Source organism: Crocuta crocuta, unplaced genomic scaffold (genome assembly GCF_008692635.1).
Source record: "Crocuta crocuta isolate KB4526 unplaced genomic scaffold, BGI_CrCroc_1.0 scaffold37, whole genome shotgun sequence".
Taxonomy (NCBI): domain Eukaryota; kingdom Metazoa; phylum Chordata; class Mammalia; order Carnivora; family Hyaenidae; genus Crocuta; species Crocuta crocuta.
The window spans coordinates 1,668,646-1,685,901 of record NW_027532040.1 but is presented as its reverse complement, the minus strand read 5'-3'; the positions used below and the strand labels follow the sequence as shown (position 1 = coordinate 1,685,901).

At 34.6% G+C, this 17,256-nt stretch overlaps 1 protein-coding gene across 1 annotated transcript in view; it reads left to right on the top strand.

Moving 5' to 3' along the window:
* The window catches only part of AKAP9 (A-kinase anchoring protein 9), a 116,686-nt gene that overhangs the window by 22,818 nt on the left and 76,612 nt on the right, over positions 1-17,256 (top strand). The window contains exons 10-14 of the mRNA XM_077776229.1: positions 1,128-1,239; positions 1,930-2,128; positions 6,808-6,904; positions 8,061-8,153; positions 15,535-15,876. Of these exons, the coding sequence (XP_077632355.1) occupies positions 1,128-1,239; positions 1,930-2,128; positions 6,808-6,904; positions 8,061-8,153; positions 15,535-15,876 (843 nt within the window). The remainder of the gene's footprint in view (positions 1-1,127; positions 1,240-1,929; positions 2,129-6,807; positions 6,905-8,060; positions 8,154-15,534; positions 15,877-17,256) is intronic.

The following is a 17,256-nucleotide window of genomic DNA, read 5'->3' as shown; positions in this document are numbered from 1 at the left end:
GTAAGAGGCAAGGTCTTCTGTTGAACTTGTACTCAGGGAGTTAGGCATGGGGTAGGGGACTTGATAAAAGTAGTAACCAACTAAAGTAGCCTTCACAGGACACAGTTTTATCCTGTTGCTCACCTACTTTTTGTGGTGTTATTTGTTCACCTAGTCTAGCAAATCCAAACTCTTTCCTCTTCCTTTTAAGGTGCTTTTTAGTCTAGATTTATCTTAATTATAGAGCCATCTTCCCCCATCCTTATCTAAATTAAACCCCTCTTTACAAGATCATTTTCTTTACTAGTTACTAACATTAGGCTGTTCATTCACAAATGCTCTTACTCTTTTCTGGTCATTGCCCAAAGTGACTGAGGCCCGAATCAAGTTTGACTTAATTCCATAACTACTCACACACATCAGTCTTTCTTCTCTTTTATTGTCCTTATAGTCAGTTATAGTTTAGTGCTTTTCTAGTTACTTAATTTTATTTCCCCAACTAGTTGATAAATTCTGTAAGGGCAGATATACCATATATATATATTTTTTTACTTTTCATTTTAGTCTCCCTTGTCACAGTGATAGCCATGTAGTAGATAATTATTAAGTATTTTATGAATAACTAAATTAAGACACCTAAGCATCTGACAAATTGCTGCCTAATTAAAATAGTTAAGGAGGTAAGATTTATCTATTCTCATTATTTTCCTTCCTTTTGTGTAAAGAACCCATACCATTTGTCAGTTACCTGGATACATAGGTTATATCGAGAGATTCATAAGTTATAAAGTATTGATTCAACATAAAATTACTGTCTATGAGTTGAAATTCCAAAGACCAAGACATATTACAAATACTGTATGAGTTTTATACCAAAATTCTGTGCAGCTTCTGTTTTTGTATTAAATTTAACTTCTTTCTGGGTATGAAAGAACAGTACACTTTGTAATATAATTGGAGTGCTGTGACAGGAATGTGAATCACTGTCAGAAGAAAGCATGGAATAACATGGGAGCGAAAATATTTGTATCAGTGTTAAAATTCTAAGTGATTTCAAAAAACCATTTTCAGTGTAAAGCTACTTTAATATAGTTTTCAAAATGCTAGATCATATATTTATGTCACTCCTTTTCTGTTCTTTTCAATAGATACAGGGACAAGAGACAGATGGTGTGAAACTTGAGGTTGCAGAAGGAAGCCTACCAAAAGAGGAAACAGAGTTTTTATCAGCCCCTCAGATGACCGATTTGCATGACATTGGTAAATTTTGATTGTATACCACAATGTGGTGTTTTTATACCAAATATTTAGTCATTTGATTTTTAAAAATTTTCATTTTATTTGATATTTTTACTTTTGAGAGAGCGCAAATAAGGGAAGAGCAGAGAGAGACAGGTACAGAGGATCTGAAGCGGGCATTGCACTGACGGTAGCAAGCTCAATGCCAGGCTCAAACAAACAAACTGTTAAGATCATGGCCTGAGCCTAAGTCAAATGCTCAACTGACTGAGCCACCCAGGTGCCCTAGTCATTTGAATTTTTTTTTTAACTTTAAAATTTGAGATAACTTAGTGACCTTGAGCATTTCAGTATAATCTCAGTTTTCTCTTTCTTAAAGTGGAAGGTTTGGACTACTGCTCTCTTTGATCCCTTCTCATTTCTTATTCTGTGATTCTAAATTGTTTTTAATTTAAAGACATAAAATTGGTAGATTTAGGGGTACTACAGATGTGAAGATTAAAGAAATGGTCTTGAATTGCACTATTCACTTTTTTTGTTTTCTTGAGTCAAAATGAATTTAAATTGAAACTGAAGTTATTACTACCAAAAAAAAACATTATTTTTTCGAAGAAGAATGAGTAATATCTCCATACAGAAAAAAGTGATTGTGGTATTTCACTTAGAAATTTCTGTTGAAATATGTATTTTCTTCTCTTCATATGACTTTAGATGTCAGTCACAAAAGCAAGTTATCTACTCTGCAAGACTCTGAAAAAATTAGGCAACTGGAAGGACAAGTTCAAGAGTTAGGAAACCTCATCTCCTCTTTGCAGCAACAACTAAAAGAAACTGAAAAAAATTATGGGGAAGAGATCCATTGTTTGCAGGAAAGGTTTCAAGCTGTCAGTGAGTCCACAGTTCAGCCAAGGTATCTCTCTACTTATAATTTCATTCAGCGGTATTTGTAGATTAGTAACAGTAATAACATGAATGTTTTTCAGAAGAAAATGTGATTTACGCAAAGTTGCATGAAAGAGATGGGGATGTAGTATTATCAAGAAATAAGAGTAGGAGATAATTCTTTGAAATGTGTAAAATGTTATTATAAACTGAAGACATTATAGGGATTTTACTTATACCTTTATTTTATAAAAATGCTGATGTCGTTAATCTCCTGGATTAAATCAGAGTGTGCATGTGTCTGTTATCATATGCCTGGTCTTTACTACTTTGATGTGGGGAACACCCAAGAAATACAATATTTGATCATTCCAGTCATGGCTAGGCTTTACCAGTTAGTTGTGTAATACTCAGATTCACCATGTCCAGAACTCTGGATCTTCCCTTGAAATTTGCTCCTTCAGAAGCCATCTCTGTCTGGGGTGACTCTTCTTTTTCTCAGACCTCACTTCAAGTCTGTCAAGAAATGCTGTTACCTCTGCTTCCAAAATACATTTAAACTGGACTACTTCTCACTAGCCCCCTGCTCCCTGCCATCATGTCTCACCTGGATTACTGCAACAACTGACCTCTTTCCTTCTACCCTAACTCTTCCCTAAAGTCTGTCCTCAACACGTTTCTACAACTTTGTGCTATTAAAATTTAAGACAGATTATGTTGGTCTAGGGCTTTTCTGTCCTTACAGTACCTTGCTAGGTCCTACGTGATGGTTCCCTGTTATTACTTTGACTCTATCTTCTGTTGCATCACCTGTCACTATTCTTATGCCATGCATTCTCCTTGAGATTCTCAAACCATCAGTATCCTCCTGCTTTAGGGATTCTCATTGCTGGTTTTTCTGCCTAGAATGATCTTTCTCTAGACATTTACATGCCCAGCACGCTCACCTCCTTTGGGTCTTTATGCAGATATCATGTTCTCATGTCTTTTCTGATTACCCCATTTAAGTTAAAATTGTTCTTTCGAACTCTGTACACTGATTCCTGCTTCATTTCTTTCTATATAGGCTGTTATGTATATATAAAGCTATATGTGTACAAGATGAAAACCAAGTTTATATTTATAGAGGAGTTTGATCTTGTTTAGTGTCTGTCTTTTATGAAAGACTTCAAGCTTTGTAAGGGTGGGGATTTTGGTCCATTTGAGTCATTGATGTATCCCAGACCTTATAATTATTTCCTCTGCATAGTTGGTGCTCAGTAGATATTTGTTAAATGAACGAACAGTTCATAAGTTAGTTGGGAAGTGTGGTATAATATTTAACTAGCTCTTTAAAATGTCCAGAGATTTCATCTAACTTTGGCTAGCTCTGCTCTTCTAGGACTATCTTCATATGCACTTATTAATGGTACCTCAAGACAAAAAAAACATTTTTTTTCCTTGAGACAAAATAATGATTGTCTACACTTTTTGGGAAACCGTCTGTTTCTCCTTCTTTTCAGGGTCTGTTTGTAGGCTTTGTAGTCATTTACCCGGCTTGGCACAGCCTTCTAAAGCTTCCATTTCATTTGAGATCATTAGCTCTTAAACTTGACCATGTATCAGAAACACTGGAGGTTTTTGAATACTTAAAATTTGACTGGATTATCCATTTCGAGAGTCAGACTTAATAGCTTTGAGATGTTTGTAGCAACCAGCTGTGGATGTTTGTAACAAGATAATTCTGATGCAGAAAGTCCGTGAATTGACATTTGGAAACCATTACTTTAGGTTTTCTGATAAAAAAGAAAATAAGTAGATAGCAAGAACTCTGTAATAATCAGCTGCACTATTTCATATAGCCTTCCTTTAACCAGTGATGCTTTCTAAGTATGAAGAAAAGGGAGTCTTCTGTAAATGTAGACTTATTTGCTATTATTGCAGTTGGGCTTTTGTCGGCCAACCGCTCCTCTCAGAGTTTATAGAATATTCAGTGGAAGTGTGTTGACAGTACCTTTCAGCTAAGACCATTAGTTTTCTCCCACCCCCCAAAACAGGTTACCAACGGTCATGTTCACTCTTACTAATATTGATGAGTCAAAGTTATTTCTTGTAAATGTCATCACATTTTTTAATACAACTATGATACTTTTTGAATAAAGAATGTACTGTTCTTCTAAGATAGATTTGAACTAGTTTAAAGAAGTAATTGAGTCATTCATTTAACATGTATATGTTGGTGTTATATACTAGGAGCCTCTTAGAAATAGAGTATAGAATTGCAATGACTAGAGTCAGACAGATCTGCATTTGACACCTGATTTAACCTTGTACTGTATATAAGATTTTTGGCAGGTTATTTTAACATGTTAAGTAATATGAAGGTCAATAAAACTACCATTAAGAGTGTGAGTATTAAATGAAACAGTGACTGGGATGGGCCTTAGCTAGATGCCGTGGAGGAAGCTATAGATGTATAAAAAGTGACCTTTTCCCTCAAGTGACTTCAATCTAATCATTGAAATAATACTTATTCACAAAATAATATTTTTTAAGAGGTAGTGGTTAAGGAATATAACATGATGATATAACCAAAGTGTTGGAATTTAAACCCATGTCTGTGTGGCATCTTTTACTGCACATTTTTATAATTGCCTATTGGAGTGGTTCCAGAGAAAATGTAAATGAAGGGATGAATATGAGATATTGGATAGAAGGAATGTTGAAAACAAGGTGAAGCGGAAAAACAAAGATGATGCTGTGTTGTAGGAGCTGGAGAATATGGAGAATAATAATACACTAATAGAGAGAAATCAGGCTGGTGGGGAGTTGGACCTTAATATTAAGAGGGGAGCAGTGAGTTTGGTTTTAGCCAGACTATATTTTGAATTTGGGACAAATTCAGATGCTTTCTAATGCTATAAAGCTATAGAATGAAATCATTGTGGACTAGGTAGCATTTTTTATTAGAGCTTGGGTCTTGATAGCTGGGTAGGTAATCAGGAAGGTTTTCTCAGCTATGAAAAAGGTAATCAAAACATAGAGCCAAGGATCAGAATAGTGTGTTAAAGAAGCATTGAGAAAACAGACAAAATTGTGAGACAGAAAAACCAGGAAAGGACAGAGAAGAAAAACAGGGGAGATGAGTTTTTACAATCACTTAACTACCACAAATAGTTCACAGCAGAAGAAACTTATATGGCTAGTGGAAGCTGAAGGATATGTAATCTCAAAAACAAAAAACAGAATTGTTCTGACAAAGTTTTAAAACTTTGTGTTGCTCAAGTTTTGAGTAAATACATAAAACTGTTGTGGGAGTAAAATTAATGTAACTTTTTGGAATATGGCATTATATTAAAGTTTTAAATATTTGTAAGATTTATTATATAGAAAGTCCATAGATATTATAAGGATTGATATTATTGCATTATTTGTAATAGTGAACATTTAGAAACAACCAAATGTCTGTCAGTAGTGGGTTAGTTTTATAAGTTATGAAATGGGACGATGATAACTTCTATCTGAAAATTTGGACAGAATGAAAGAAGAGGATAGAAGGAATAAAGGTAGGCAGAAAGGGAGTGGAATAAAGAAGGCAGTGTGGATATATATCAAAAATGATGCGAGAAATTGTATTAGCTAAACCAAAATTAAAATTTGCTCCTTTAACCTTTTCCCCATGGTTGCTAAATACTAATCTCACCTTGTTTTTATGACCCAAGTTAAGCATTTTAAGGAAAAAAAAATTTACAGAATAATGCTTGTTAAACTGTAATACAGAATAAAGATATGAAAGCAGCACTCTCCACAATAGCTAAAACATGGAAAGAGCCTAAGTGTCCATCAAGTTGTGGTTTATCTATACCATGGAATACTACATGGCAATGAGAAAGAATGAAATCTGGCCATGTGTAGCAACATGGATGGACCTTGAGGGTGTTATGTTGAGCGAAATAAGTCAGGCAGAGAAGGACAAATGTCATATGTTTGCACGTATAGGAGGATTAGGAGGAACTTAACGGAGGAACAAGGGGGAGAAGAAGGGAGGAAATGGTGGGGGAAAGGGAGAGAGGCAAACCATGAGAGACTCTTGAATGCTGACAAAAACTGAGGACTGATGGATGTGGGAGGAAGGGGGGATGGGCATGGAGGAGGGCACTCGTGGGGATGAGCACTGAGTGTTATGTGGAAACTAATTTGACAGTAAACTATTTGTAAAAAAAAAAAAAAAAAGAATAAAGATATGAATACCAAAAAATACGTGAATAGATTAACAACAAAAAAATGTGGAAGTGATTATATAAATTAAGAATCTTCCTTTTGCTGCCTTTGCTCCGCAGTTCCACCAGAGGTAATCATTGTTACCTTTGACCTATATTCATCCAGATTTTTTCTCTGTGTATGTGTATAAATAGTTTTTTAATAAAAATGAGATTTTACAGACTTTTACTCAGTAATATATATCATAGATTACTTTTTAAAAATGTACCTGTAAATAGTTCCATGTCCTCTATTTGTAGTATACTTTGTAAAATGGAATAGAATTCAGTGGTGATGTATTGAAGTTCTCTATCGTTGAAGTGTGTTACTTCAATTTTAAATGGAAAAATTAGTCAAATATACAATTTAAGTTACAGTACCTATAACTCTATGCATGCTGTAAATTTGGACTAACAGTAAAACTCATACACAACTCTAATTCATTCACTCTCTTTTATTCATGTTTAGTTTCTCCAGTGATTCAATGGTAATTCCTGAATCTGATGTCCAGAAAACAGTATACCCTGGAAATTGTCTAAATCACAACATTGATGGTACAATAGAGGTATTATATTTTTAAACTGTTGTATGCACTGATACTATTTTCCTGTCATTTTTATGTCTATAGTAAAATAGTTGCTAAGAAGTAAGCATAATAAGAGGATAACGCTGTATAAAAGACTCAGAAGAGTATATGCAAATAGATGTAATGTATTTTTATAGCATTGGAATAACACAAAGTTAAAATTGAGGGTTTTTTCCCCCCCTAAATATGTTCTAGTTTAAAATTAGTCATGTTTTGTGTAACATGAGCTATGTAAGAAATTAGTTTTAATTCCCTTGCCAACAACTTTTCTTCCCACGGTGGGAAGTTGAGCCCGACTGTTTCTAGAATAGTGTTTAGGAATCCCCAAAATTCAAGACGCTATGGTTAGGACAGTAGGTGAGGCTTCCTTGAGCGCTTTTACAGTATAGGCCAGCTAGTTAAATCACGTTCTGTCTCTCCTCAACATTGTATATATTCTCAATTTGTGGCCACTTTCCAGAAACTTACAACTATAAAACATTTGTCTTCATTCAGTAGACTTTTAGTTCTTAACTCCTATAGAAAACAAAGATCATTACTTTCTTTTGTTTTGGAAACAGAGGAGAGATATTGGCTACTTATCTTGATTGTACCATACTTATCCTGTATGGAGTATCTATTTGAATGCCATTCCATAATTGGTAAACATAAAAATACTTTCATGCTGAGAATATGTTTACATTTTTAAAAACTGTTTATAGGTTTTCTAGTTATAAAAGTAATTTGTATTTGTAGAAAACTGGATGCTGTTAATAAATATCAAGAAGAAAATAAAATTTGCTTATAATTTCATAGGCAAAGATAGCCACTGTTCACTTTAGGTGAAATTAGATACACAATTATATTTAAGAAGTATCTTTATCCTACTGTAGAACTATGTTGGTAATTGTAAATATATTTCTCACTTTTCATCTTTTAAGTTCACTGTAGTAAGTACATTATTTAGAATTCTACACCAGAATTATTTGCCAAAATTGTTTTTAATTAAGAGTAGAACTGAAATTTACTTATTAAAACTTCTCAGAAGTTTTCTAAGAAACATTGATCTTTTGAGGGTATTTGAGAGTAGAAGTTTAAAAGTAAGTGGTATATGATTCATATAAACAAGTCTGTTATATTTTGCTTTTTAATTTAGTTTTCTGATGACTTTGGAGTGAAACAGGAAACAAATGTGGTTAAATTGCTGGAAAAACAGTACCAAGAACGATTAGAAGAAGAAGTAGCTAAGGTAAGTTCATAGTTTGTTGGATTATTGCGGTTTTTGTATTCCCTTCGAGCCTTCAAAAAACATAGATTTTATTGATAGTAATGACATTTTTTTTTAAAGTTTTACTTAAGTAATCTCTACACCCACCATGGGGCGCAAACGAATGGCCCCCGATCAAGAGTTGCATGCTCCACCAACTGAGCCAGGCACCCCTGCACTTGTGTGTGTGTGTGTGTGTGTGTGTGTGTGTGTGTTTAATGTTTTTTATTTATTTCTGAGAGAGAGAGACAGCATGAGCAGGGGATGATCAGAGAGAGAGAGGGAGACCCAGAATCTGAAACAGGCTCCAGGCTCTGCGCTGTCAGCACAGAGCCCGATGTGGGGCTCGAACCCACGAACCTGAGATCATGACCTGAGCTGAAGTTGGACACATAACTGACTGAGCCACCCAGGCGCCCCTCTGCACTTTATTTTTTGTTACAACTTTGATACATAGCTTATTTTTAAATTGTCAGTTTCTGGTATCGACCACAGTTGCTTCTAAGTGGAATGTTCTGTGAACTTCTCCTTTAGAAAAACATTTTCTTCTTGATATGGAATAGTAATTAGAAACTTTTGAGAATGCCAAAACAAGTCTTTATAAATATATTACCTGGAAGTAGTACCTCGTGATGAAGTTTGGCCTTCCTTCAAAGGTAGGGGATGTAGTAGGAAATGAGAAAGAAGGTGGTTTGTCTTTTATATATTTTCTTTGCCTATCTCTTCCCTGAGATTTACTGTGATGTTTGTGACTAGAGATACTCTTAGCTGCTAGTCCCAGAGCCATTCTTTTAAATTCTTGAATGCCAAACATATCACCTAATTTCCCATTATGATTCCATTTCTTTTATCTTTGTATTCCCTTTCAAAGTGTGTATCTGGGGTGCCTAGGTGGCTCAGTCAGTTAAATTGACTGACTCAGTTTAGGCTTAGGTCATAATTTCAGGGTTCATGGGTTCAAGCCCCGCACCTGGCTCTATGCTGACAGAATGGAGCCTGCTTGTTATTCTGTCTCCTCTGCTCCTCTCCTATTCATGTTCTCTGTTTCTCTCTCTCTCTCATGTGTGCTCCTTTCTCTCTCAATAAAGAAATAAACTTTAAAAATAAAATAATAAAATGAATATACCTGATTGTGTTCTTTCTTGGAACAGTTGAATTTTGAATTTTGTCTGCATTTTAATAATGTTTCAACTGCTCCAATATAACAATTCCAATGGATATATGCATTTTAAAAGAGGAGGATTGAATGATTATATAGGAAATGCCTAAGGAGTTAGGTTAAGCATAAATTAGAAGAGGAAGTCAACACCCAAGGAAACATGTGGGCCATAACGACTTAATCACTCTGTATCTGAATTCAACGTTTAGTTCCTGGAGATCAGAGTAAAAAGTGAGGCACCATTGCTTATATAGCTCTCATTATCTAGTTCTTTAGAGAAATGCAGATTGTCTTTTGCACTTAGCTCTTAGAAAAATTTCTCAAGTGGAATGTTACAGTAGGGCATCATAGCAATTAAGAGCATGAGGTTTGATATTGGATACACCGTGCTTTAAATTCTTGTTCTAATGACTTACTAGATTTATGATCTTAGGAAACTTACTTAACTTCCGAGTCTATTTCCTCTGTTAAAAGAGGAAAAAATAGGGATAAGTAATTTTTATAAGAATTTGGTGAACTACTATATATAAATCATCTACCAGATGATGGACTCATAAATGAAACTTTTAAAGTAGTCATATTACTTTGATAATGGTGATGATAGAAGTATGTTTTGTAAAGCATCATTCATCTAACCAGGTAGCAGAGCACCAAGATGCAGGTCATTGAAGACTGCTCTAAAGACATCCAGGGTACAATGGTCCAAGAGGTAACATTTGATGGTCCAGCCTGATTATAGAGTAGTATAGGTTGTTGACATGAGCCACCAGTACTGATGAGATTATGCTCTACCCTATACTCTTTAGGTGGGATGTTGGAAGAAGATTGAGAACCAACCATTGCTTCAAAAACACAAAGTATATAGAGGAAGCCCAGTAGGGGTAGTGATTCCCAATATAGATCACATTAGATTCAACCTGTGATTTGTGTACTTACCACTGTAAATAGACATTTATTTACATTTCATTGCCAGGCAATGTTCCAAGTGCTTGGGTATAGCAGAGGTAAGAAAATGAAATCTTTGCTCCCATAGACCTTCCATTCTAGTCAGTGTAGATAGATGGTGGTAAATACTATGAAAAGAAAACAGACCTGGGCACTAGAACTGTTAGGAAATTCCTTGGGGAGTTGAGACGGTGTCATTTATATAGGGTTATTACAGAAGACCTCACTTTCACAGTGATATTAGAAAAACCCCCGAAGGAAGTGAGGGAGTAAATTATGAAGATATGGATTGAATATCTTTTGAGAAAGTGGAATGCAAGAGAAAAAGTCGAGAATTACACCAGTGAATGTTTTAAAGAGGTGGCCAAGCAGAGTGGCAGGAGTGTGAAGGCCATTTGCCCAACTGCCAGCTCTGCTGAGTGAGAGGATGGTTTGATTTAGTCCTGCCACCCCTACAGTCAGGGAACCCATTTGGTGAAATACTCCTTATCTTCTCAGCAAATGTAACTGGGCACAGGAGGAAGAAATAAAAGGAAAAGGGGCAAGGGCTAGGGGAAAATATTACTCTAGGTTATTTGACATAAGCAACTAGAAGAATGAAGTTGCTGTTAGATGTCAGAAAAGACTGCAAAAAAGCAGTTTTTTGAGAAGAGAGATAGACTTAAGATTTTAGCTTAAGAATTCAGACCCATTAGGGCACTGGGTGGCTCAGTCTGTTGAGCATCGGACTTTGATTCGGGTCGTGATCTCGCAGTTTCTGTTTGGGCCCTACATTGGGCTCGTTGCTGTCAGCGTGGACCCTGCTTTAGATTCCCCGGCCCCCTCTCTCTGCCCCTCCCCTGCTTGCACTCTCTAAAAAAAAAAAAAAAATTCAGACCCATTAAATGCAAACAGTAAATGCTTAAAAATAAATATTGAAGAAGTGGTTAGACACTTATAGAGTTCAGAAAATAGGATAAAACTAGACATGAAAATAGGGTGGTGAATAGGACAGTGGTTTGCAAACTGAGTTGTAACTCATTTTTAGGTCATGAAAATCTGGTTTTGGACTAGGATTTCAATATACTAGGAAAGTTCAATTATATAAACATACACACAAAACATATGTATGCTTTGGGTCACAGTATAAAATGTTTTTCTTGTTTGTGTATGTGTGTACCATGGTTGCATTGAAAAAAATTGAAAAACAATATAGAAGTGTAGATAAAACAGAGGTCAGGGGGGGCTGAGCCTGGATAACAGCAATGTTTAGAAATCAGAGAAATGAGGAAGAATAAAGAAGATAGAGAAAAAGCAGTAAATTAAATATGGGAAGAACAAAATTAATAAGAATATATCAAGAAAAGAATTTATTAAACTTTGTCAGATGTTTTTGATACATCACAAATGATTAGAACTACAGATTAAGTGTTGGATTTTACAATGTGAAATCGTTGGTGAGTTTCAAGAAACATTTGATGGGGTGGTACAGACAAACTGATTAGATTGGATTTGAGACAGTGAAGAGGAAGAATGAAGAGATTAAATTTAGAGTTTTACTTGAAAGAGGAGCAGAGAAATACAGTGGTAGCTCAAGGGTGATGTAGAGTCAAGCAATAGATTTTTGTTGTTGGTATTTTGTTTCTGTTTAAGGAGAAAGGTGTCCTGTTTGTTAACAGTAATTATGGAGGAGAGAAGGAAAAGAATAGCTAATTCAGGAGAGAGAGAAACAGTTACTGGAGCAGTGTCCTTGAGTAGAGGAGAGGAGGTACAATGTCCTGGAGGGTTGCCATTAGGTAGGAGCATGGCAGTTTAATCCATGATAAGAAAGAAGGCAGAGAATATTTGGTTCATCAGGATGTTTTCAGGTGTGGTATTTGGAGCTTTTGGAAGTTCTCCTCTGATTGCTTCTATTTTCTCTAAAATAAGAAGCAAAGTCAGCACCTGAGAATGAGAACGGAAGGGAACACCTTGAAGCTTTAAGGAGAGAGAGCTTTCTAGGAGAAGGAAAAGACAAGGGAAATTGAGTAGAATTGCCCAGTATCCTGAAGGGCTCAATCAGGACAGTAGTTATGAATTTAAAATAAGACTCTTCAGCTCGGTTGGATTTTTTTTCCCTCCTCAGCTAAATTTAGCTTACACAGGCATGGAGTAGGCAGTTACCTATAATCACAGGTGGAATTTGGTTAGATGGTATAGTGAAATGGAAGGGAGAGAATCACAAGGTAGTTGAGTCTTTAGTTCAGTTTTTTTGTTTTCAGACCATACTGTTCTTTTAATTATTTCTGTTACACATTTCTAATCTAAAGAAAGTGATCTTTATTATACAGATTTTTCCAAATTTCAGACTCTTCCTTTGTGACTTAACATAGGGTCAGATTTTTGTTGTTTGTCATCTTCTTTATTGAGGTATAATTTACATACCATGAAATTCACAGATTATAATTGCAAAATTCAGTGAGTTTTAACAGGTATTTAGTTATGAAACCAGCAGCACCATCGAGATATAAAACATTGCTGTGACCCACAAAGTTTCTTCACGTTCCTTTGCACAGTCTCCTTTTTTATATTGCTGGATTCTGTTTATTAATATTTTGTCTAGAATATTTATGTCTGTAATCATGAGGAACATCATCCATAGTTTTATTTTCTTGTAATGTCTTTGGTTATGGTTTCAGGTTAATGCTGGCCTTGTAAAATGTTGAAATATATTTTCACTTCTCTTTTCTGGAAGAATTTATGTAGAATTGATAATATTTTATTCTTAAATATTTTGTAGAATTTGTTAGTGAAACTATTAGGGCCTGGAGTTTTCTTTGTTGGAAGATTTTATTAAACTATGAATCCGATTTCTTTAGTAGATTTTGTTTTACTCAGGTAATCTCTTTTAGAGTGAGCTTTATTTGTATCACTCGGCATTGGTCCATTTCATCTAAGCTATTGAATTTATGTTGGTAAAGTTGTTTATAGTGTTCCTTTATTACTTAAATGTCTCTTTCTCACTTCGTCATCTCACTTCTTTGTCATCCTGGCTAGAGGCTAGCAATTTATATTGTTATTTTCAAGGATCCGACTTGTGGGTTTTTTAAAAACTGTTTTTGTTTTATTTTCATTGATTGCTTTTCTTTATTTTTTACTTGTTTCTACTTGCTTTGGGTTTAGTTAACTTTCTTTTTCTGATTTCCTAAAAGACCTTTCTTCTTTTCTAATATGTGCATTTAATGCTATAAGTTTCCCTTTAAGCACTCCTTTAAGCTGCATTCTACACATTTCATTCAGTCTGAATATTTATTTTGTGACCTCCCCTTTGATTCATGGGTTACTTAGAAATGTGTTGTTTAGGGGCGCCTGGGTGGCTCAGTCGGTTAAGCGTCCAACTTCAGCTCGGGTCATGATCTCACGGTTTGTGAGTTGGAGTCCCACATTGGGCTCTATGCTGAAAACTAGCTCAGAGCCTGGAGCCTGTTTCAGATTCTGTGTTCCCTCTCTCTGATCCTCCCCTGCTCATGCTGTCTCTCTCTCTCTCAGAAATGAATAAAAAACATTTTAAAAATTGAGAAAAAGAGAAATGTGTTGTTTAGATTTTTCACATTTAGAGGTTTTCAGATATCTTCCTGTTAATGTATAATTTTTAATTTCTTTGTGGTCAGGCATACTTTGTATGATTTCAGTTTATTTAAATTTATTGTCCTAAATGTGTTCTGGTTGAATGCTACGTGCATACTCAAAAAGAATGAGTATTCTGCTGTTCAGACTTCAAGTTTGCCTCTTGTATTACTACCCTTCAGCCTGAAAATTTTCCTGTAGCATTTCTTTTAGAGCAAATCTGCTGGCAACAAATTCAACATAACGATATATTCTGTGTCATCTAATTTTGAATTATATAGTGAATATTTTAAATATTGTGTAAAGTCTTAGTCTTAGGATGTTCTGGAAAATGTGGGAGAAAAAATGTTTTTAAATAGAAAACTCAGATTCAGGCCACAGGTTGTCTTCGCTTCCGCATACAGATTTCTTCAAGTTTTGACTCCCTCTGCAGTTTGCCTGCTTTTGTTTACTTCTCTGGTTCTCTGGTAGTTGCTTTTGTGTTTTGTTCAATTTTCAGTTGTAATCAGTTGTAATTTCTGTTAACTGGAATTACAAGTCTCTGTCTTAATGTTTTTTTATTCCACAATGTAGATAGAATTATTGCTTTGTGCCCATCAGTGTTTAGACTTCTCCACATGTTTACAAAAAAAAATTTTAATACTCTAATCCTTTCTGCATCTTATTCCTTCCTTCTAGGATCATTTTCTGCTTTTTGAGGGACATCCTTTAGAAGTTTTTTATGGATGATCTCTTTATTGGGAGTGAACTCTTTTTGTTTGTTTTTATTTCATGTTTTATTTTGCTGTCATTCCTGAAAGATGATTTTGTTGACTATTCAAATCTGGCTTGACAGTTGTTTTTGTGTCAGAACTTTAAAGACTACATTTCATTGTTTTCCGACTTCCTCTTGTTTCTACTGAGAATGTCCTTGTCATTTTAATTGTTGTTCTCCCATAGGTAATACATCTTTTTTCTCTGGAAACTTTAAGAACTATTTGTTCTTGGTCTTCTCTTTATTTGTCCTTCCAAAACTCATTGGTCTTCTGGACTCTTAGGAGTGGTACCTTTGTATTCTCACCTGTTACTTCATGAAATAGTTCCTTTCCATTTCTCTCTTATATAACCTCCTAGAACAATAATTAGATGGGGGTTGAACATTCTCATTTTGCTCATTACTCTTTGCTTCTCTTTCGTATTTAAAAAAAGTTTTTAAATGTTTATTTATTTTTGAGAGAGAGACAGAGCGCAAGTGGGGAAGGGACAGAGAGAGAGGGAGATACAGACTCCAAAGCAGGCTCCAGGCTCTGAGCTGTCAGAACAGAATTCGATGTGGGGTCGAACTCTCAGACTGTGAGATTATGACTTGAGCTGAAGTTGGATGTTTAACTTACTGAGCCACCCAGGCGTCCCAGCTTCTCTTTCATATTTTTAATATTTTTGTCTTTGTTGCATTCTTAGTATTGAGAGACAAAGAGAGAAGCAGATCAGGATCAAGATAGGAAATTAAAATAAAAGCTAGTCTTGAGATCTTGACCACTAGTTAGAGAAGATTGAAGGTATATAAAATAGAGAATATCTCTGAATCAGTTTCTATAACATTTCTTTTAGTTTAAAACTATTTTGAGTGGTAACTTTTTAAATTGCTGCTGGTATTTATAAATCTAATCCTTTTTGTTTACTTTATTTCTTTAGGTCATTGTGTCAATGAGTATAGCATTTGCTCAACAAACTGAACTATCTAGAATATCTGGGGAAAAAGAGGATACTACATCATCAAAACAAGCACATGCTTTCTGTAAGCAAGAACATTATTGCAACGAAATGAAATTATCACAGGGTCAAGCTTTTGAGGAAAAGGACATGAAATTTAAAGAAGAATTTAAGCCACTTAGTAAAGAGTTGGGAGAAGATGGAAAGGAAGTTCTGTTATCAAACGGTGATACTCTTGATGATACACTAGAATCGAAGGACCGTGAACTGACTATTTCAGAAGAAATGTTCTCCAAAGATAAAGCATTTATAATCAGAGAATCTGTAAGTGTATTTCTTTGTGTAAAAAAGTCTGAATTCCTTCACTGTAAAAGTATTTTCAGTAATACTTATTAAGTATTCCTTAATGGGGAAGTATTCCCCATTAAGTATTCCTTAATGGGGAAGGAAATTATTAGATCCAGTCTTAAGGATTTGCATTTTGAATGTGTTTTATTACTTCTAAGGTATATGAATAAGTGATTTACTATTTTATTAAATAAAACAAATCTGGTTCATAGTAATCTTGTGTATATTATGCATATTATGCATGATAAAATCTCATTTTAAGACAATTTTGTTTCAGTCACTTTAAAGTTAATTATCCCATAGCTTAATAAAAGATTTGTTTCATTTAATGTAATGATAACATCACAAGGAAATAGCTTCATGTTTAAGAAGATAAAACATTGTAGGGGCACCTGGGTGGCTCAGTCGGTGAAGCATCTGACTTTGGCTCAGGTCATGATCTTGTGGTCCGTGAGTTCGAGCCCTGTGTCAGGCTCTCTTCTGACAGCTCAGAGCCTGGAGCCTACTTCAGATTCTGTGTCTCCTTCTCTCTCCCGCTTACACTCTGTCTCTCCCTCTCTCAAAAATAAACATTAAAAAAAAAAACCAAAAAACACTTGAATCTGTAAATATTATTTCTTCTTTACTTATTAATGTAGGATCTATTCTGTGTCTATACTGTAGCTATTTGTGCCTTTAATGGAAAGAAATATATCCTGCTTTTTAAAAACTTATCTAAATGAAAAATTTTTATTAATATTCAGGATAGGTTATATCTAATTTACCGGCAACTGTTCAAGGTAGAGTGCTTCGGGAATTGAAGCACTTGTAGAAATTCATTAAGGAGTTGATTTCTAATGAGTATGAAAAAATAGAATATAAAGCTTTAATTTCCAAATAAAAATTATTGAAAATTATGTCTTGTAGATTGTTCTGTATTCTTATATATTTTCTCTGTAGTACTGTGATGACCACTGCATAGTATAAATTAGGTAAAATTTTTCATGCTTTACAAGTATTCCATTTATATTATCTCCCTGTCATAAATGTCCAAAGGAATAGGGAGCTACAGCTTCATTAAGAGCTAAAGGCATTTTGAGAGTTTTTATTTTTTATTCTTCTCCCTTAGATTGCATTTAAACTAACTGAAAAATAGCTGTTTTGCTTTTGTAGAAAACGTGTAATGATAATCAACTAACTTCACATTTATTTGGAATTAAGACAGATCTCTTTTTTTTAATGTTTTAGTTAAATAATGGGAATAGAAAATCATGTGCTTTATAGTAGAATTGCTTTTATGTTTATTTAAAATATTGATGCTGGCAGATTTCCACAAAATGTTTTATGATTGCTTTTTCTTTTTTTTTTTTTTTTTTT